Source organism: Stegostoma tigrinum, chromosome 2 (assembly GCF_030684315.1).
Source record: "Stegostoma tigrinum isolate sSteTig4 chromosome 2, sSteTig4.hap1, whole genome shotgun sequence".
Taxonomy (NCBI): domain Eukaryota; kingdom Metazoa; phylum Chordata; class Chondrichthyes; order Orectolobiformes; family Stegostomatidae; genus Stegostoma; species Stegostoma tigrinum.
The window spans coordinates 5,386,709-5,409,509 of NC_081355.1; the positions used below are offsets into that span (position 1 = coordinate 5,386,709).

General features: G+C 41.7%; 1 protein-coding gene across 4 annotated transcripts in view; it reads left to right on the forward strand.

Moving 5' to 3' along the window:
• The first annotated feature begins 425 nt into the window (after positions 1-425).
• Positions 426-22,801, forward strand: part of gad3 (glutamate decarboxylase 3) — a 61,140-nt gene continuing 38,764 nt past the window's right edge. For 3 of the 4 annotated variants that reach the window (XM_048558465.2, XM_048558474.2, XM_048558484.2), the window contains exons 1-5: positions 426-484; positions 11,113-11,262; positions 12,297-12,539; positions 18,844-18,934; positions 21,628-21,740. In XM_048558465.2, coding sequence (XP_048414422.1) covers positions 433-484; positions 11,113-11,262; positions 12,297-12,539; positions 18,844-18,934; positions 21,628-21,740 — 649 coding nt within the window. In that variant the 5' untranslated portion in view covers positions 426-432. Of the gene's footprint in view, positions 485-11,112; positions 11,263-12,296; positions 12,540-18,843; positions 18,935-21,627; positions 21,741-22,801 lie in introns of those variants that run through there. The other variant, XM_048558493.2, reaches the window with a different exon arrangement.

Sequence of the window (22,801 nt, forward strand, 5' to 3'; positions counted from 1 at the left end):
TCTCTCCACCTATCTTCTTTACTCTCCATCTTCGGTCCGCCTCCCCCTCTCTCCCTATTTATTCCAGTTCCCTCTCCCCATCCCCCTCTCTGATGAAGGGTCTAGGCCCGAAACGTCAGCTTTTGTGCTCCTGAGATGCTGCTTGGCCTGCTGTGTTCATCCAGCCTCACATTTTATTATCTTGGAATTCTCCAGCATCTGCAGTTCCCATTATCTCTGTTCCTCATTCCTAATGATTTTGTCACAGGCTGGAGGCCATTGTGTGGGGTCAGAAACTTATCATAGGAATTTATCATAGAATCCACCCAGCTACTAATGAATACATGAAGGAAGCACTAGGATTGGCTGCCAAAATACAATGGCACAGTAAAGGTGATGTATAAAAGGGTTGAGCAAAAAACTTTCAATCCAGGTGCCAGATTTGACCTTCCGATGGGAGAAAGTGAACACCCAAATAAGAGGCAAGCTGCAAACAATGTAACAAGTGAGTTGTACATGTTCAATGTAAAGGGTTGCTGAGTAATTGTTAAACAGAATGTGTTAACTTGAACAGATCAGGGCACTGGCTCCTCTTGAAATTCATTGAAATGAAATTTTTTTTTAAATACATGGCTGACATTGATTCTGTTTCAATTTTTTGAGTTGTAATTCTGTTTTTTTTCCTTTGCTTAAGGAATTATGTATGTCATTTGGAGGGAAGTTAGTTAATTTCATGATGTAGTAGGTGTTTAACCAAATCCAATGTTATTCAGAATTACAAGATAGAGCTAATAGAAAATTAGCTCCAAAGATGACCAAATCATTTGATGTTCAGTGCTTGTGAAAGCATTAATTTTGTTATTTTGGAGTATCAAGCGATATAGCACTTCTAAATTTCTGGTATCACAATTCACAAAAAATAATTACTGTATTGAAAGTCTGAATGGCCAAGTCTGGTTTCGATACCTCACTCAGACTTCAAACAGTCAGATGCCTAAAACTTCTAGAGATTTAAGACCACTGTCAGATATTGTTACTGAGCAATAAATCAGATGAACATCAAGCAGCAATGATAGTGTTCACTGAGTTGGACCACTACCACCCAATATCACTGACCCAAAGGCCATTGTCTCTCCTGAAACTGAAACAGTTCCTCACTCCTTTTGATCCCAACTGATGAATTGTAGCCCAGATGTCTACAAAATCATGAGGGGTATAGACAGGGTGGATAGCAAAAAGCTTTCCCCCCCCCAGAATGGGGGACTCAATTACTAGGGGTCATGAGTTCAAAGAGAGAGGAGGAAAGTTTAAGGGAGATATGCGTGGAAAGTTCTTTCCACAGAGGATGGTGGGTGCCTGGAACACGTTGCCAGCGGAGGTGGTAGACGCAGACATGTTAGCATCTTTTAAGATGTATTTGGACAGGTACATGGATGGGCAGGGAGCAAACAGGCACAGACCCTTAGAAAATAGATGACAGGTTTAGACAGAGGACCTTGATCGGCGCAGGCTTGGAGGGCCGAAGGGCCTGTTCCTGTGCTGTAGGCTTGTTTCTTTGACCCCTCGGCTCTCCTTCCCTCTGCATCCTGTTATTACAAGGATCAAGCAAAGGGAAGCAGAGAGACAGAGGAAATATTGTACCTGCAGGAAAGAAGGTTGGCAGCTCACCGTTGGCTTCTTTGCCATTATTCATCCCATTCTGATTCTGAAAGAGAATCTTGCCCACTTCCCAGTGGGAGGGTTTACTGAGATCTGCCATTCCCTGTCTTTGCTTCTCCAGTCCATCTCTCCACACTACACTGGTGTCACTCATCACTCCACTACACAACATCCATTTTCACTCAGTTCCCTTGCTGCTTTTATCATGGAGCCTCAGAAGAGATGGTGAATGTGTGCACATAAGCATGTGTATGTGCATGTTGCCCTGAGAGGCTCAGTGAATGTGACTGACATTGTCAGGAGTTCAGAAGATTGAAAGATCTCATTGAAACATGTGCAATTCTGAAAAGCCTTATGATGGTAGACACTGACAGGCTGTTGCACTTTTTTTAAAATTCATTCACAGGATGTGTGTCACTGCCCAGGCAGCATTATTGCCCATCCCTAGTTGCCCAGAGGGCAGTTAAGATTCAACCACATTGCTGTGGGTCTGGAGTCACATGTAGGCCAGACAAAGTAAGGATGGCAGTTTCCTTCCCAAAAGGACATTAGTGATCCAGATGGGTTTTTCCTGACAATCGACGATAGTCGACATTAGGCACTTAATTCCAGATATTTATTGAAATAAAATTACACCATCTGCCATGGCAGGATAGGAACCCAGGTCTCCTGAATGCTATTTGGGTCTCTAGACTAACAGTCCAACAAGAATACCACTAGGCCATTGCTTCTGCTTTTAGGCAGTGGAGAATGTTGGGGGCACAGGTTAAGACAAGCATTTCGATGTGAGATAAAGAGAATTTTCTTTACCCGTGGAGTTGTGAATCTTTGGAATTAGAGAGAGTGGTCAATGTTCCATGGCTGAAGAAATGGGGATTGATGAGTTTAGTATCTCCGGGAGTCAAAGGATATGGGTAGTGGACAGGAAAGTCGAGCTGAAGCCCAAGATCAGTCTTGATCATCTTGAATGGTAGAGCAGGCTCAATGGGCCAAATGGGTTGCATGATGGCATATATTCCAGACCAAGCTTTTAGGCCACTTACATGACGTTGTGACATTTGCCATCTCATCTATAGTCACCCTTTCAGTGTAATGGTGCCAATGTAGTGTGCTCACCTATGCGCATATGGCTAGCTGACTAATATTGGTAATGACAGAATCCACTCTATGTATATCACAGCCCAAGTAAGTAGTTAACATTGTGAATAAACTTTAAGGCAATGCCTTAAAACCAGATAAAAACTGAAAGAAATGCAGATGCTGTAAATCAGGAACAAAAAGAGTTGTTAAGCTCAGCAGGTCTGGCAGTACCTGTGCAGAAGAGATCAAGGGTCACCGGACCCGAAATGTAAATTCTGATCTCTTCAGCTTTTCCAGCAATTTCTGCTTTTGTGCCTTAAAACCAACCCAATCTTTGCCTAATGTCACGTAGACTAACACAAAGTTACACAGAGCCTCAATGTGCTGCCCCTAGTCCTTGTGTTCTTGTTTATGGTGAGACAAGAAAAATCTTACAATGGGAGCTACAAACTGGCAATTTTTGTATTGGGCTTAATTTAAAAATCTGAAAACTGCAGGATTCTTGTGAAAACTCAACAGGATCATTCCTTCAGGGACAGCACTGACTTACATTTGTGATCTGCTCTGTGTCATGTGGCTTTCATTCCACATGGAAGTTCTTTACCTGTCCATCAAAATGGAATTAGTAACAAACAAAGCATTGCCTGTGTAACAAAGTGTGGAGCTGGATGAACACAGCAGGTCAAGCAGCATCTTATCTCTGACAGCATTGCCTGTGTCACCTACAATGTGACAGTAAATAGGTTGTGTTTTTCATTAAACAAAGAATGAATAGCCCATTCATAATTCACTGCCACCAACTTTACTTGTACAGTTCTTGGCTGGCAATGCTTATGTCATATGGTATGATTGTGTTATCTTTTTTGACAACTTGAATCACTCAAAAGGTTTCTAAAAACATGTTGTGGCTTTTATTTTTACCAATCAAACTTAACTTTGTCCAAAACAAAGTTCAAAACAATAGTAGGACTTCATGAGCATGGCCAATTGTATCCAATGATTTATATTTGATTTGTTAATTGCGAGGAGGGGGGAGGTGATGGCCTAGTGGCATCATCACTAGAGTGTTAATCCAGAGAACCAGATAATTTTCTCAGGACCCAGATTCAAGTCCCACCATAAGCAGATGGTGGAATTTGAATTCAACAAATATCTGGAATTAAGAATCTAATGATGACCATATTGCCAATTGTCAGGGGACAACCCATCTGTTCACTAAAGTCCTTTCAAGAAGGTTGCAGAAAGGATGCTTGGGGACTCGTCAACTGAGGTAGTATGGGCTGAGGTTAGAAACAGGAAAGGAGAGGCCACCCTGTTGGGAGTTTGATAGGCCTCCAAATAGTTCCAGAGATGTAGAGGAAAGGATAGCAAAGATGATTCTCAATAGGAGTGAGAGAGACAGGGTAGTTGTCATGGGGGAGCTTCAACTTTCCAAATATTGACTGGAAACACTATAGTTCGAGTACTATAGATGGGTCAGTTTTTGTCCAGTGTGTGCAGGAGGGCTTCCTGACTGTATGTAGATAGGCCAACAAGGGGCGAAGCCACATTAGATTTGGTACTGGGTAATGAGCCTGGCCAGGTGTTAGATTTGGAAGTAGGGGAGCACTTTGGTGATAGTGATCACAATTCTGTTGTGTTTACTTTAGTGTTGGAAAGGGATAGCTGTATACCACTGGGCAAGAGTTATAGCTGGGGGAAAGGCAATTACGATGAGATTAGGCAAGATTTAGAGAGCATAGGATGGGGAAGGAAACTGCAGGGGATGGGCACATTAGAAATGAGGAGCTTATTCAAGGAAAAGCTCCTGAGTATCCTAGATAAGTATGTACCTGTCAGGCAGGGAGGAAGCTGCAGAGTGCGGGAGCCATTTACGAAGGAGGTGGAATCTCTGGTCAAGAGGAAGATGATGTGAAGGATCAGTTAGGGCGCTTGAGGGCTACAAAGGTAGCCAGGAAAGACCTAAAGAGAGAGCTCAGAAAAGCCAGGAGGAGACATGAGAAGTTGTTGGCAGATAGGATGAGGGTAAACCCTAAGGCTTTCTGTAGGTATTTAAAGGAATAAAAGAATGACAAAAGTAAGATTAGGGCCAATCAAAGATAGTGTGGTAAGTTGTGTGTGGAGTCAGGGGAGATAGGGGAAGTACTAAATGAATATTTTTCAACAGTATTCACTCAAACGATAATGTTGTCGAGGAGAATAGAGAGATACAGGCTACTAGACTAGGTGGGATTGAGGTTCACAAGGAAGTAGTATTAGAAATCCTACAGAGGGTGTAGATAGATAAGTCCCCTGGGCCGGATGGGATTTATCCTAGGATCCTCTGGGAAGGCAGGGAGGAGATTGCCGAACGTTTGGCATTGATCATAAACTCGTCATTGTCTACCAGAATAGTGCCAGATGACTGGAGGATAGCAAATGTGGTTCCGTGTTCAAGAAGAGGAGTAGAGACAACCCTGGTAATTATAGACCAGTGAGCCTTACCTCAGTTGTTGGTAATGTGTTGGAAAAGGTTATAAGGGATAGGATTTATAATCATCTAGAAAAGAATAAATTGATTAGGGATAGTCAGCATGGTTTTGTAAAGGGAAGGTTGTGCCTCACAAACCTTATTGAATTCTTTGAAAAGGCAACCAAACAGGTTGATGAGTGTAAACTGGTTGATGTGGTCTATATGGATTTCAGCAAGGCGTTTGATAAGGTTCCCCACAATAGGCTATTGTACAAAATGCGGAGGAATGGGATTGTGGGAGATACAGCAGTTTGGATCGGAAATTGGCTTGCTGAAAGAAGACGGAGGGTGGTAGTTGATGGGAAATGTTCCTCCTGGAGTCCAGTTACTAGTGGTGTACCGCAAGGGTGGGTGTTGGGTCCACTGCTGTTTGTCATTTTTATAAATGACCTGGATGAGGGCATTGAAGGATGGGTTAGTAAATTTGCAGACGGCACTAAGGTCAGTGGAGTTATGGATAGTGACGAAGGATGCTGTAGGTTGCAGAGAGACATAGATAAGCTGCAGAGCTGGGCTGAGAGGGGGCAAATGGAGTTTAATGCAGACAAGTGTGAGGTGATGCACTTTGGTAGGAGTAACCAGAAGGCAAAGTACTAGGCTAATGGTAAGATTCTTGGTAGTGTAGATGAGCAGAGAGATCTCAGTGTCCATGTACACAGATCCTTGAAAGTTGCCACCCAGGTAGACAGGGCTGTTAAGGCATAGTGTTTTAGCTTTTATTAATAAAAGGATTGAGTTCTGGAACCAAGAGGTTATGGTGAAGCTGTACAAAACTCTGGTGCGGCCGCACTTGGAGTATTGTGTACAGTTCTGGTCGCCGCATTATAAGGTGGCTGTGGAAGCTTTGGAAAGGGTGCAGAGGAGATTTACTAGGATGTTGCCTGGTATGGAGGGAAGGTCTTACGAGGAAAGGCTGAGGGACTTGAGGCCGTTTTCATTAGAGCGAAGTAGGTTGAGAGGTGACTTAATTGAAACAAAATCAGAGGGTTAGATAGAGTGGATAGGGAGAGCCTTTTTCCTAGGACGGTGACGGCGAGCACAAGGGGGCATAGCTTTAAATTGAGAGGTGAAAGATATAGGACAGATGTCAGAGGTAGTTTCTTTACTCAGAGTAGTAAGGGAATGGAACGCTTTGCCTGCAACAGTAGTAGATTCGCCAACTTTAGGTACATTTAAGTCGTCATTGGATAAGCATATGGACGTACATGGAATAGTGTAGGTTAGATGGGCTTGAGATTGTTGTGCCGACCTGTCATACCATCGAGGGCCGAAGGGCCTGTACTGTGCTGTAATGTTCTATTCTATGAAACTGCTGTCCTTACGTGGTCTGACCTACACGTGAGTCCAGGCCCAAAGCCAATGTTGTCCCTTAACTGCCCTCAGGGCAATTAGGGATGGGCAATAAATGCTGCCTAGCCAGTGACACTCATCCTGTGTCTGAATAAAGAAAAAACAAAACAAATCGCAAAGCCTTGAGCACTACCTTAAAAAAGGCACTCAACAGCAGAACAAAGGTTTCAGTGTAAATTGCACATATTTAGCATATTTTGAAGATTTCCTAGATTTGTCAATCAGCATGTCCCTTGAAGATTTGATTGATTGATTTTGTTTTCAACACTAGGGAACAAACTGTACACAAGCTTTGATAATGCCAACAAACATGCTCTTCATTGCGAATGATTCACAAACTGACACCTGGGATTGCAACACTTATGTTTTCATTGTCAGCAAACAGCAATTTCTTTGTCAATGTTAGATTGTTAGAATTTGTTATAGGCAATGCAAACATGATTGCAATAACCTGACGACTATGACATTGAAATGAAAACAAATTGCTGGACAAACTCAATAGGCCTGATAGTATCTGTGGAGAGAAAGGGTTAGTGTTCTGTGGTCAGTATGACTCTTTGGGATGATATCACACCTGGCTAGCAATGCAGCATTCTGGTCATTTGTAATGAGACTGGCTAGAGTTATGGTTAAGGTTATTGCTGTTGAGGACTCACTTTAAAACAATATCTTTCTCTATTGAGCAGCTTTTGAGACTCAAAGACATTTCTCAAGTGAAAATATGGAAATTTCATAAATGATAATCTTTGAATGTTTTAATGTTTGTTTACAAAAAGTGCAAAGAACAGAAACAGAGGATCACTGTTTGTCTATTTGAGTCTGCCTCACCATTCAACAAGATCATGGCTGAGCTTCCACTTCAACTTCACTCTTCAGAAAAATCTCTTAATTCCCCTCAGTACCCAAAAAACAAACAAACAAAAACAAACACTGCCTTGACCAAACTCAACCACAAAGCATCACCAACTCCACAGAGGGAAGAAATCCAAACATTCCCTGCTCGTCTAGCGAAGAAATCTCTTCTAGTCTCAGTCTCAAGTGGTCAACACCTTACCCTGACAAGGTCAGAAGTCACTCGACACCAGGTTATAGCCCAACAGATTTATTTGAAATCACAAGCTTTTGGAGCATTGCTCCTTTGTCAGGTGACGCTTCGCCTGATGAAGGAGCAGTGCTTCAAAAGCTTGTGATTTCCACATAACCTGTTGAATGATAACCTTGTGTCATGTGACTTCTGACTTTGTCTAGCCCAGTCCAACTTAATCACCTCCACATCATGACCTTATCCTGAGACTTATCTTCAGCAAAAAAATGGTAAAGGAGGTTCCATCTATTCTTTCAGATGAACATAAACCCCACTAAAACATTGTGAACAAAATGTTGTTAAATAAAAGGGTTACTGTTCATAAATCACATTGCTGTATGTAACATCTTCATTGCCACAGAGTGTAGGAGGCTGGGACATTGGATGCCTTCAAGGACTACAGGGAGCATGCAGGGAAGTGGAGTTGAAATGCCCATCAGCCATGATTAAAATGGCAGAGTGGACTTGATGGGCCAAATGGACAGACTTCCACTCCTATGTCTTATGCTCTTACATGTACCAATTGGCTGCTTGCTTTCTACTCTACAAACAGATGAAGATACTTCAGACATACTTGTTTAAAATGGATTGAGGGATTGAGAACTGGTAAACAGGCAGAAAACAGACAATGGAATTAAATTTTCAGGTTGATAGGCCTATTGTAAGGATTAGTGCTCAAGCCCCAGCCATTGACAATAAACAATGGTTTGAACGTGTGGAGTACCTCATATCTCCAAATTTGAAGCCGATGTAAAACTATAGGCAAGAATTGAGTAAGGTGGGGAGACTGCAAGGAGATTGGGAGAGACTAAGTGAGCAGGCAAAACTTTGGCAGATGGAATAACAATGTGGGGAAATGTGAGGTTATCAACTTCAAAAGAAGTAGAAATAGAGATTATTTCTTAAATACTAGGACTATATTCGCAGGAGTTTAAATGAATGAGGAGAGAATTTTGAGGAACTTTTAGAATTATGACAAGACTAGACAGGATAAACACAAGAAGAGTGTTGCCAATGACCAGGGAGTCCAGAACCAAGGGTCACAGTCTAATGATATGGGGTAAGTCATTTTGGACTGAGATGAGGAGAAATACCTTCAACAAGAGCACAGGGAGCCTGTGGAATTCTCTGCCACAGAAAAAGGTTGAAGCCAAACAATGACTGTTTTCAAGAGGAATTAAATCTAATTGTTAGCCCTAAAGGGATTAAAGGATATGGAGAGAAAGAAGGAAAAGTGTTTTGAGTTAGATGATCTGCCATGATCATTTTGAATGACATGATGGGCCTGATGGACTGAGTGGCTTACTCCTGTCACTAAATTCTATATTTCTGTTTCTCAGTGGTGAGATGCTGGGAAGTGTTGAACTTCAAAGGGACTTCAATGAATGTGTTCCTGAATCATTGAAAGTAGACATGCAACCACAGCAAGCAGTTAAGATAGCAACTGGTACATTGACCTTCATTAGAAGAGGATTTAGATGTAGGAGTAAGTGTATCTTATTGCAATTCTACAGAGCCTTGGTGAAACCACACCTGAAGTATTGTGCATTTATAGCCACCTTATCTAGAAACGCGAGTTATTTAGCTGCATTGGCTGGTTTGCAATGTAGAGCAATGCCAACAGCATGTGTCCAAATCCTACACTAGCTGAGGTTACCATTGAAGGACTCTTCTCTTGAACCTCTCCCCTCAACTAAGTTGAGGTGATCCTCTGGTTAAAATCACCACCAGTTGTTTCTATCTAATGAGGGAACAGAACTTTGCCACTATTTAGAGGAATATTTATCTTCTATAGTGGCAATGTAATGGGGGTTCACCAGATTAATTCCTATATGGAAGGATTATCCTAGAAAAGTGATTAAATGGACTGGTTTTGGGTTATATTATCTGGAGTTCAGATGAATTAGGTGATCTTATTCAATCTGACAGTGCTCCATAAGGTAGATGCAGGCTGGATGGGCCACCTGACTGCAGGAGCTGGGGGAGGGGGGGCAAAGTGTCTAGATCCAGGGCACTCAGCCTCAGAGTAAATGGCAGGCTATTTAGGGCTGAGATAAAGGAGGAATTTCAGAATGTCAGAAGGTGGTGAATCTAGGAATACCCACACTGTGGGTGTGTAGAGTGTCAGTCATTGAATGTGAACGAGACAGACCTATTGCATTGTTTGCATCTGAAGCATATGGTTAGCACTGCCCATTGTGATTATGTCATATAGACATTGGCAACTTAGGGCCATCAGGAGTGACATGGAAGTCAACAAGCATAAAGAACAACACACAAATACACACATCATCTGGATAGGTTTGCAACAAAGCTATCAATTCCTGGTTTATTTTGCACAACTGCCAAGATCTGTACAGATCAGAGGAAAAGATTCTTCCCAGCCCATAGAAAATTTATAGATTTTTAAATCAAAGAGTATGGGAATAGTGCAGAAAAATGGTGGGATTTCTTATGTTTCAGTTACACTCCATGAGATTCGATAGTGTTACCATCACTGAACCCCCACCATCAACATCCTGGAGGTCACCATTGGCCAGAATCTGACTGGACTAATCATGTAAATAATGCAGAAACAAGTGGGTGTTACCAATTGGGCCAGCATTTATTGCCCATCCCTATTTACCTTTGAGAAGGTGGCGGTGAGCTGCCCTCCTGAACCAGTGCAGCCCACTTAGTATACTTTGACCCACAATGCTGTTAGAGAGGGAAATTCCTGGATTTTGACCCAGCAACGCAGAAGGAACAATGATATATTTCCAACTCAGGATGGTGAAAGGCTTCGAGGGAAATTTGCAGCTGATGGCATTCCCATGTATCTGCTGCCCTTGTTCTTTGAGATGTAAGTGAGTTTGGAAGGTGCTGTGTGAGGACCTTTGGTGAATTTCTGCAGCGCATCTTGTAGATATTACACACTGCTGCTACTGAGTGTCGGTGTTGGAGGGAGTGGATGCTTGTGGATGGGGTGACAATCAAGCCAGCTGCTTCTTCCTGGATGTTGAGCTTTGAGTGTTGTTGGAGCTGCACCCAACCAGGCAAGTGGGGGGTATTCCATCAGACTCCTGGTTTGTGCCTTGTAGATGGTGGACAGTCTTTTTGGAGTTGAGAGGTGAATTACTCACTGCAGTATTCCTAGCCTGTCTTCTGCTCTTGTTTCTGCATTATTTACATGATTAGTCCAGTCAGATTCTGGCCAATGGTGACCTCCAGGATGTTGATGGTGGGGGGTTCAGTGATGGTAACACTATCGAATCTCATGGAGTGGTAGTTGGATTCTCTTACTGAAGTAGAAAAATCAGTCATGATCTCAGTGAATGGTGGAGCAGATTTGAAGTGCTGAATGGCCTCCTCTTATGTTATTATAAGTGGCTGTACACTGCTTTGCGTTTAACTGAGATTTAAAAGCAGATTTTAAGTCTGAAAATTAAGCTCATTTGTAATGTTGCAGGTTTCCTGCAAAGGATGTCCAAAAATGGTAATGATGTGAATCCAGACTGGCTGGGTCTTCAGCATTTCTCCAGTCTGTGTCAGGATGGGGGCAACCAAGAGTGTCTCATTGAACAGGATGGTGCCGATTTCTCCACCATTTTCGCAAAAGGTACAATGCAGTCTCTTTTACCATAAAAAGTTTGTCACTGGAGCAGAAAATGCTCAGAACAGAGTAAAAAGAGCAGTAAGAATAGTTTAGTCAAAGTTTTTCAAGATGTCAGTGGGAACTGATGGAGCAGATAGACAAAAACTATTTATGCTGATGGGAGGGGGCCAGAAACTACAAGTCAGAGCTTAAAGGTTAGAACTAGAATCTTCAGGAATAGAGACCAGAGGCTCTTCTCCATTAAAAAAATGGAGGAGCAGGAGATCATTCAGCCCCTCAGACCTGCTGTGACATTTGGTTGCATCATGGCTGCCCATCAATCTCAGTTTTCCTACACTCTCATATGCTTCGATTTTATTTGAATTTAGACATTTATCTCTTTTGACTGCACACAATGGCCGAACTTCCACAACTCTCCAGGGTAGAGAATCCTAAAGATTCACCACCCCCGGTTGAGGAAGTTCCTCTTCATCAGTCCTCAATGGCTTGCTCCTTATTCTGAACAGCTCCTTCTGTTGAATATCAAGCATCAACATTAGAGGTCCCTCACAGATGAGGGTAACTCTCTCCTTCTCTAAGAGAGTCTGTAGGTGGCTGTACAGACCACTGAGGCTTCCACCGGCTCTGTTACACACTTGGGGCAGAAGGTCATTATCGGAGGGGATGGTTGGGGCATCGGTGTGGCAGCACGCTCCTTGCGCTGTTTTCCCAATGGCAACTCTCAAGGTTCTCAACCCCTTCCTGGATGCTCCTCCTCCACTCTGGACAATCTGGGGCCAGTAATTTGCAGGGGTCCTTGGAAATGCTGCACTTCACTAGAGACCTTGAGTATTACTGAAGCACAGACTGCTCTTCGTGGCCCGTCACTCGGGAACTTGTGTTTTGTCATTTAGCTGCAGAAATTCCAATCAATGAATAAGTGGCGATCATTTTAACAACTGAACACAATTTTATTTTACATTCAGCATTACCAGCTTTGTGGAATTCCTTTTCAACTATTTTACTGCAAATGAATATTTACTTTAAAATATTTTCAGATTTGCTGCCAGCTAAGAACGGTGAGGAACCCACTGTGCAGTTTTTAGTGGAGGCCTTTGAAATTCTGCTGAATTACATCAGAAAGACATTCGACAGGACGTCAAAGATCCTGGACTTCCACCATCCCCACCAGTTTCTCAAAGGACTGGAAGGTTTCAATCTGGACCTGCCTGACCACCCAGAATCTCTCGAACAAATCCTCGTCGACTGCAAAGTTACATTAAAATATGGAGTCAAAACAGGTAACAAGAACTCTGTTCTGGGTCATTGTTGGTCTTTACTCTTTGATGGGATGTGGGTGTCACTGGCAAGGCCAGCATTTGTTGCCCATCACTAATTGCCCCTGAACTGAGTGACTTGCTGGGCTATTCCACAGGGAAGTTAAGAGTCAACTACCTTGTGATTTTGATGCCACATGTAGGCCAGACCAGGTAAGGACAGTGGATTTCTTTCCCTAAGGGGCATTAGTGAACCAGATGGGTCTTCACAACAATTGATCATTGTTATAGTGACCATCAATAATACCAACTTAATAATGCCACATTTTGTTCATTGAATTAATGTTCAATCAGTTGCTGTGGTGGGATTTGAATACATGTCTCCAGCAACTTTTGCAACAACATTTACGGCACAGAACAGGCCATTCAGCCCTATAGGTTCATGCTGGTGTTGGTGGTCTGCATTCCCTTTCTTGTCAAATTGTCTCACATGCATCTCATTTCCTCTTAGATGTACTCTTACAGTTCACTTCAGTTACTCCCTGTTGTGGCTAGTTCTAGCTACTCAGGATAAAGTAGTGTCTGATGAATGCATTGCTGTATCCATTAGTGAATAGTGTACTTTGATGCTGCTGTGACCACTGACAAATGAAAAGATAAGCTTTCAACTCCTTATAGAAACATAAAGACCCCTCAGGGGTTTCTGAAGAAAAAAAGTGTTCCAACCATTCAGGCTGTTCTGTAATAATGAGATCTGCAGATGCTGGAGAATCCAAGATAATTAAATGTGAGGCTGGATGAACACAGCAGGCCCAGCAGCATCTCAGGAGAACAAAAGCTGATGTTTCGGGCCTAGACCCATCAGAGAGGGTCTGATGAAGGGTCTAGGCCCAAAACGTCAGCTTTTGTGCTCCTGAGATGCTGCTGGGCCTGCTGTGTTCATCCAGCCTCACATTTTATTATTCAGGCTGTTCTGATGGCTATATCCTTCCCAGAATGCTATCCCTGTTTAAAATAGTTAGTACTTGAAAGGGTTAACTGAAGTTAGCCGATCAGGATATGAAGGAGAGAAAGAACCTTGGTGATTCAATGGTAATGTCCCCACATCAGAGCCAAGAGGCCCATGTTTAAGTCCCACTTGCTCCATAAATGTGTATTAAAATTTGAGCATGTTGATTTGAGAATATCCAGATAGGACCATTCCTGGGAGGAGCTGACTGTTTTGTTTAGCGTATGTTGGAACACATACCTGTAGCAAATGGTAATGTACACTAAAAACCAAAAGACATGTGGATGTTGTAAATCAGAAATGAAACAGACATTGCTGGGAAAGATGAGTCAGTCTGGCAGCATCTTGTGAAGAAAGATCAGAGTTAGCTCTCCGGGTCTGGCGACCCTTCCTCAGAGTGTGTACTTCTACACAGGCTGAGGCAATGTTAGTAGCTGTTAAATAATATAACATAAACCTAATAAGATTGAGCCTATGTGTGGGCATCCTTCCCCTACTAACTTTGACAGAAACCAATAAGAAGCAATGTTCTCAATGAAGCTACCCAAAAGGTTCTCAAGGCTAGCACCAACAGCTTTACAAATAGTTTTGCCCATCCTCTAATGATTTTATTATTTTTTCATAATTCAGAGAACACACATGTACACAATACTCCATGAGTGTTCAATCCAAGTTTCGAAACAAGTTTAAAAAAATCTTCTATTTCTCAAGAAATATACTTGGAGGTTGTGTAGTTTTTTTAAACCTTCTTTATTCCTTTAACAGGTAAATCTGTGCCAGACAATTTCTATGTCACTGTATCACATCTAGACTCAATGCTCAGGAATAGCAGTCCTCCATACAGCTCTGATACTATCATTAATGAAATTTATTTGCCAATCACATGTTCATTTTGTAAGTATTTTCTTGGTGAATACAAAGTAACTGAAGACACTTGGTAGAATTCTAGTTCTCTCATCCAACAATCTCCCTACACGTTGAGGTTTTTGTGCTCAGCTTTCTAAAGCAATGTAGAGCACAGTTGCTACATTTATGCAGCTTTCAAGATGCTGTCTTGATGTTGTACTCAATTATACAGCAATAGCCTCACGTGATGTCATAACCATACAGTGGCATTTGGCATCTGGTACACAAAAGCCAAACAATAGCTTGCATAATCTGATATTAAAGTCACAGTTTCTATCTATTCAGTCCATGCATATATTTTCAATTCGATGAAAATTGTGAAGGTTGACTTAGGCTCCTTACAGTGTGGAAACAGGCCCTTCAGCCCAACAAGCCCACACCGATTCTCACAGCATCCCACGCAGACCCATCCCGCTATACCCCACCTAATCTGCACATTGCTGAACACTACAGGTAATTTAGTATGGCTAATCCATCCAGCCCGCACATCTTTGGACTGTGGGAGGAAACCCACAGATGGGAAGAACGTGCAAACTCCGCACAGACAGTCACCCGAGGCTGGAATCGAACCCAGGTCCCTGGTGCTGTGAGGCTGCAGTGCTAACCACTGAGCCACCGTGCCAGCCACAGCTCATTGATGCACCATGATAGATAAAGTTTGAAATTATGTTTAAACTCAGTTCAAATATGCAGACAGTGTGGCACAGTAAAATTTACTCAGGGCCCTACTTCAGAAAGCTTGGGAAGTTTAGGCCTATACTGTCTGGAGTTTGGAAGAATGAGAAAAAATCTAATTGAGATGTATAAGATTCTAAATGCAATGGACAAAGTAGACTTGGAAAGAATGTTTCCCCTTGTGAGGCAATCCAAAAAGAGAGGTCGTAGTTTTAATATAAAGGGGTAGCAGATTTAAAACAGACATGAGAAGGGAGTACTTCTCTCAAAGAGTCATGAATGTGTGGAGTTCACTATCCCAGAGTTCAGTGAATGCTGTAACATTGAGTAAATTCAAGGAGGAGATGGAAAGATTTTTAATTAGTAAAGGGTTGAAGGGTTATGGGCAGGAAAGTGGAACTGAGGCTGAGATGAGATCAACCATGATTGTATAAATGGCTGAGCAGAATCAAGGGGTTGAATGGTTTACTCCCTCTCCTAGTTCTTATGGTTCAACTTAATCGTGTCTCTTCAAATCAATGGGAACGATAAATTTAGCATTTCACCTCAGCATTCCTGTGATGAGCCAGAGCACTTAGTTGCACAGAAACACTGCCAACAATTCTCAGATCAGCATCTTTAAGTAGTTAAGTGCAGCACATGAAGTGTCACTTCAAACTGAGTTAGTGTGGAGCAACAGTGTTACTGATGAAGACAATGGACAGGACATAGGAGCACAACAATGACCACATTGAGGTGGAAGAATACAAAAAAGATTTTAAAAGGGCATCTTCCTCAATGAATGTATCCAAAATGTACAAGTAAGCAGTTCTCATCAATAAAAAAATGCAAAAAAGTTTGGCAACAAGCCAATTGCCAATTCTCAATCTACCCTAACAGCCTTTATTTTAATAAATATCAGCAAATTCTTACCCAATTTCCAATAACTCAATTTTAAAAGAACTTTCTAAAGGAATGAGATTCTGCCCTTGATCGTTCCAAACTTATTTAGTTCTGTATCACATGTGCCTCATACAAGCATAGTGAGTGTGCTGATTTAGACGGTGGTGAGGCAGACTTCATAGTGTAAACTTTCAACAAGGATAAAAGACGACTGGCAACATTTCATTGAAGAAAACCTGTGGATGTAAATTCTCAAGTTCCCTGGTGGAATGGGTACTGCCCCTGAATCTGAGCCAGTGCTGTGTACATCAAACTCCAAAGTTGTCTACAACATCAACCCAAAGTTGATCAAACTGAAGAAGAACTCTCGTGAGTATACAGTCATTGTAGCTATTGACAAAAATTCAAGCACCATCTGAAAATGAACAGCTTTCCTCGATAAAGAAAATTGTAAAAGATTGACAGTGGTAAATAAATTCCGATCCTGTACCAGCCTGCCAGATATACATCATGTTGTTATGAGACTATGACCACAAACTTTTATTTTCAAAACACTCAGTGGGATATCCAATAGACATTAAGAAAACAAAGCTACAATATTCCACTATTTTGAACAAATAAGAAGTTTTATCATAACATGCTAGATCAGCAATGCAATCTACAATGTCCAACTTATGTCTGAAACCCAGAATTAATACCTGATAAATATCATCATTGAATACTCCACACAAATGGCAAATAAGAGACAGATTCCACAAATTTCTTTATCAGCCCCCTCCCATATGTTAATGACATGGTAGGTCATCAAACCTCAAAATATCACGAGTGTACAATCCTTCACTTTCTCCAATCTGACCTTGAAACACCTTCACAAGAGCCACCTTGTTATGGACTGTCCCACTGCAGCTATCATTCTTGTCAATAACCCTCCTTTCCTGAATTCATGCATCCTGGACCCTGAAATTGGCCTCTAATACCTGATTCACAAGGATAACTTTTGCTGTTCACTGATAACTAGCTTCACCAAGCCAAACCTGCCCTGGATTTTTCTGAGCTCCAATCTTACATGGTGCATTGTGCAAATGCTTCTAGACTTTTCAAAACTCTTTGCAGCTGCACTGAATATTCATGTTTACAGGCTTTTTCTGAGGCTTGACTCAAACGCTCAGCTACCTACTAACTCCCTAGACATTGTCCCAGCTGACAACACTGGAACACCCAACTGCCCTTGATTTCATACTTAGCACCTACTCAAAACCCATGTAGTGGGATGTAAATTGTGATATATTCATTTAAGATTTTGGATTTTGTAAAAGGGACATGTGGTTTTTGGTCTAGGATGATTTAATGATTAAATTCAGTATTTCTGTAGCCAAGAGTATTTTATAACCACAAGAGAAAGAGAGAGTTGATAATGGGAATGAGATTACTCTGGGAGAGCTTTACAAGCAAGTAGAGTAAACATTAAAGAATATTTGCTTGCCTTCAGTTAGATCAATCAGGAATTATTTTTATTTTTCTTAGAAAGATTTTGATTTAGTTCACAGAAATCATAGGTGAAGTTAAATGTTAACCATAGTTTCTCCTGAAGAAAGGAAATAATTCAGAATAGTTTTTAAATAGGTTGCATCAGTGTAAGGATGTTCATTTGAAATTTCCACATAGGATTTTGTCAGAACTAGTGTTTGGGATATAGGGAGAGGCTGAATAGGCTGGGGAATTTTCTTCTCTGGTGTGAGAGGCTGAGGGTGGCCGTATATAAGTTTATATAAACTCGAGGGGCAATATGGCCAGAATTGTTTAGTTAGAGATCTGAAGTGTTTATTTGAAGCTGAGAAAATCTAAGCTCAGTTGTGTGAATATTCAACAAAGACACCCTCAAACTCTTAAGGCTAGGAATGGAAAAAAATCTGGAAATAGACAATAAATATCAATGTGGTAGAGAAAGGAATTCGATCTCAAGTTTCATTATTGGAAAGGATGGTGTTAGACTTATGCTTTTAGTAGGTTCCAAATGCTTTCTAATTAATTTATATATAAATAGCTTGTTTTATTGTATTTGACCTTCATTTATTTTGCATAAGAAATGTCTTTTTACAGTCAAAATTAGATCTGTAGCATTGTTTGCTTTTTCAGTGAAAACTTAGCCTCATTAAATGCAAGTAAATGATTCCCTTTCAGTCTGGGATCTGATTTGTCTGGTAATAACATCATCTGGGGTCAAAACACAATTTCAGCTGCAGTAACAGCAGTGCAGGTAGGTGTAGCACTCCTGGTGTGGAATCTGCCTCTGACTCACATCCTCACCTACTTTTCAACTGCCTGAATCCATTGAGCTCCTCTCTTCAGTAACTGATGAAGGAGCAGTACTACAAAAGCTTGACTTAAAATAAACATCAATAACAAAGTGTGAGGCTGGATGAACACAGCAGGCCAAGCAGCATCTCAGGAGCACAAAAGCTGATGTTTTGGGCCTAGACCCTTCATCAGAAGCTTTTGTGCTCCTAAGATGCTGCTTGGCCTGCTGTGTTCATCCAGCTCCATGCCTTGTTATCTCAGATTCTCCAGCATCGGCAGTTCTCATTATCTCTAAACTAAACCTGTTGGACTATAACCTGGTGTCATGCGATTTCTGACTTTGTCCACTGCAGTCCAACACCCGCATCTCCATATTATTGAAAACCTTGCAACACTTTGGCAACCCATTGGGCAGAGCTTAATATATCTACTCAGCAACTCTTGGGACTGAGTGTACGCTCAATACCACAACTCAAATGGCTGGTTTCTGCAGCACAATTGGATACAGCGCAAAATGCATTTCATCTCGAATGATGTCGGTATACTTTCCCTTTGCAGGCCACCCTCGCTTTTTCAATCAGCTCTCAAGTGGACTGGACATCATTGGGCTAGTAGGTGAATGGCTGACATCTGCAGCAAACACCAACATGTAAGTGGTTGTTGCAAAATCAGGTTGAAACAAGGAGAGGCATTATTGCATTAATGAAAGCAAATCTTGCTGAAAATACTCAACAGGTCAGGCAGCATCTGATTGTTTTTTCCAATCTTAACATTGCAGGACTGGAAATGTACTTTTTTTCTTAATTCCACAGATGCTGCCAAAACAATTTCACCAGCTCTTTCTGCATTTTTGGAAATCAGATTATCTGCACTCAGTGATTTGCTTTTTGAGAACATATCGTAATGTTGCTTTGCAAATAGGAATAACATTCAAGACATTGAACAGCCATAAATCTCTTAGCTTCACTCTTCATCACTATCCTTCTCAAAGTGAAAGTTGCACAACCCCTCAATGGAATTTTTATTTAATCTTTTTTTAACATTTCTCTCTCAAGACTGCCAAAAAATCTTTGACAAGTGCATCCAAAACTTGACTCAATTTCTCTGCTGGCATTTTAACACCTTCCCTCTTTACTGAATAAGGTCTTTGCTTGTTTTAATATTTCACTGAATGTGGGCACTGCTGACAAAGGTCATGGTTTCTGACCCATCAATGCTCTGGAGAAGGTGGTGGTGAGCTACCTTCTCGAACTGCTGCTGCCCATGTTTTGTAAGCAAACCCACAGTTTGGGAAGGAGTTCCAGAATTTTGACCCAGCAACAGTGAGGAAGTGATGATCTGATTTTCAGTTTGGGTGGTGGGGGTGTTCCCTTGCACCTGATACACTTGTGATAAGCAGGTGATAAAGATTGCAGATTTGGAAAATAATGCTGGAGGAGTTTTGAGCAAGTGACTATGGTGTGTCTTGTAGATGGTACACACTGCTGCTACTGTACAGTGAGTGTGGAGCTGGATGAACACAGCAGGCCAAGCAGCATCTCAGGAGCACAAAAGCTGATGTTTCGGGCCACAGCTCCACACCTTGTTATCTGGGATTCTCCAGCATCTGCAGTTCCCATTATCACTGTACAGTGAGTGTTAAATTAGTGCTGAATTAGACACCAGTGAAAGGAGTTGCTTTCTGCCAGTTGCTGCTGTAATGGTGCAAACAGATGACCAATGATGGTCACATGACCAATGCTGCTGTAATGTTGCATGAACCAAATGGTCTCTTAACCACTTATGTCAAGTTTTAGCTACCATCCTCCCTTTAGGTGGGGTCTATGGGCCTGCTTTGTTTCGTGTTGTACAGGAAAAGCATCAAGTCATCTAATGTGAAGTGGCTTGTGTCTTAAACACAACATAGTGGATTACATGATAGCAATCAGATACAAGTCACATTGGTCTGATAGACATTGTTACTGAGGCTAGGAGAGAGACATCAATGTTCAGTTTTACCTCTTCAAGATCCAGATCTATTCTCCAGCTAAGTCCATAAGGATGGTGACCCTGTTATAGGAATGATATAGTTAAACTGGGAAAAGTGCAAAGAAATTTACAAGGATGTTGCCAGGACCAGTAGGCCTGAGTCCTCAGGAGACGTTGGCCAGGTTAGCACTTTATTCCTTGGAATGTAGGAGAATGAGGGGTGACATTGTCAAGGTGTATAATATCATGAGGGGCACAGATATGATGAATGCATATAGCCTTAACAGGGAATGGGAATTGGAAACTAAAGGGCAAAGGCTTAAGGTGAGAGGGGGAAGATTTAAGGACCTGAGAGGCAACTTCTTTACACAGACAGTGTTGCGTGTATGGAATGGCCTGCCAAGGGGTTGAGGCAGGTACAATAGCCATATTTTAAAATTCACTTGGATAGGTACATGGATGGGAAATGTTTAAAGGGATATGGGCCAACTGTGGGCAACTGGACCTAGCTGAGTGGACACCATGGTCAGCACAGACCTGTCTGGGCCAAAGAGCCTTTTTCCATGTGGTGTTACTCTAGAATATCATCAGGTTGGGTGGAGCCTAATGCAGTTTTCTGCATTAACACTTAGATTATGACTTTGTAAAGACAGTAGTCGGCTACTTGACAGCTTTTGGAATTGCATTCAAAGCAAGTGGGGAATATTGCATCTCATTCTTGATTTATACCTTCGAGCTGATGGACAGGCTTTGGGAAGTCAGGAGGTGAGTTACTCACTGCAGGATTTCCAGCCTCTGTCCAGCAACTGGTAATGAACTAGCACTAACCTTTGCATCATGAAGACAAGGTGCTTTCAACTCTTTCACTTTCAGTTTAAGCTAGAATGTTATAAATCATGTATTTTTATTTGTCCACGTGAGGATCTAGCCAGCATTTGTTGCTCATCCCCAAAATGCCTTAATTCTTGAATTATAGCAGTTTGTTTTTGTGTGCACCCACTGTAAAGGAAGAGAGACTTCCAGGATTTTGACCCAGTGACAATACAATATCACCTAAGTCTGACCCAGACGAAGAGTCATTGAGACTGAAAAAGTTAGCTCACTCTCTCTCCAAGGATGCTACCTGACCCTGATTTCCAACGTGTCTTCGGTACTGATTTTCTAGCACTTGCTGTAATTTGCCTCTACACTGTCTCAAATTATTGACTTTTTGCAAGAGATATTTTGAGAATTTTGTTCTTGAATATCCTTGAAAGATGATTCTATCAGAAAAGCTTTGCCTGCTGAACATCCTGTGGTTTAACTTCAGTGAGTTTATCAATATTTCAGTGCCTCATAGTCGTCATGGTGTTTCTTTTCCTGACTTTGAAACAGGTTCACATTTGAAATTGCTCCAGTGTTCACAATCATAGAAGAGGTGCTTTTGAAGAAAATGTCTACAGTGCTTGGATGGTCTCATGATGAAACCGATGGGATTTTCTTACCTGGTAAATTTGCCAGAAGGCTTACAATTATGCGAGTCAGTTATCTGTTTCCTGAAATGTAATGCAGAGTGATGTTAACAGCAGGATCTCAGCTCCATTCTGACTGCTGTAGCTCATGAGGGATTTGCTTTTTATGCCCATGTTTGATAAGGAGTAGTGTCCCTCAAGTTGTAGAAACAAAACTGTTTAATGTAGCAAGATCTCATGAAACTTCAAGGATTCTGACAATTTACTGTTACTCCAATTAGTAGTGGTGATTTCCTCAATAGGATGTTACAATCCAAATGTATTACCCACCACCTGCACTAATGTGCATTCCCAGAAGACTTATTGTACCTACATGCTCACTTTCACCTGTCTTCCAGGAGTTTGTGAGGCAGTTGAGGAGTGAATGAAATTATGTGTTGCAATTTGGAGTCACATTGCCTAATGGGCAATGATGTTAATTGAAAGCAACTATTTTCATCTAGAAAAATTGTGGTATCTTGTCTTTGAGAAGATACAGACTGAGTGGCAATGTCACTAGAGTAATCCCCAAGTTGGGGATTGGTTTATTCAGTTGCTTTGTGAAGCAGTGTGATACAAACAGCATGAGTTCAATTCCCATCACCAACTGAGGTTACCATGAAGGGCTCTGCTTCTCAACCTGTCCCCTCAACTGAGGTACAATGGCCCTCAGGTGAAGCACCACCAGTGTTCTCTCTCTAGTGAGAGCAGTCTTCTGGGCTAGTAAGACAATGGTGACATAGCAACAGCAATCCCCAAGTTACTGCAGTGGAACCAGGCCTCTCATCCCACTATGGTAGCAAGTAGAATTTGATTTTAAAAACTGGAATTAAGGAACAGTGGCTAGTCTAATGGCAACTATGAAGTGATTGTCACAAAACCCATCTGGTTCATCAATACCCTTGAGGGAGGGAAACTGACACCCTTACCTGGACTGGCCTATGTGACTCCAGACCCATAGCAATGTGGTTGACCCTTACTTGGCCTCTGGTTAATTAGGGATGGGCCATAAATGCTGGCCTAGACAGTGATACCACCATCCAGTAAACAATTAAACA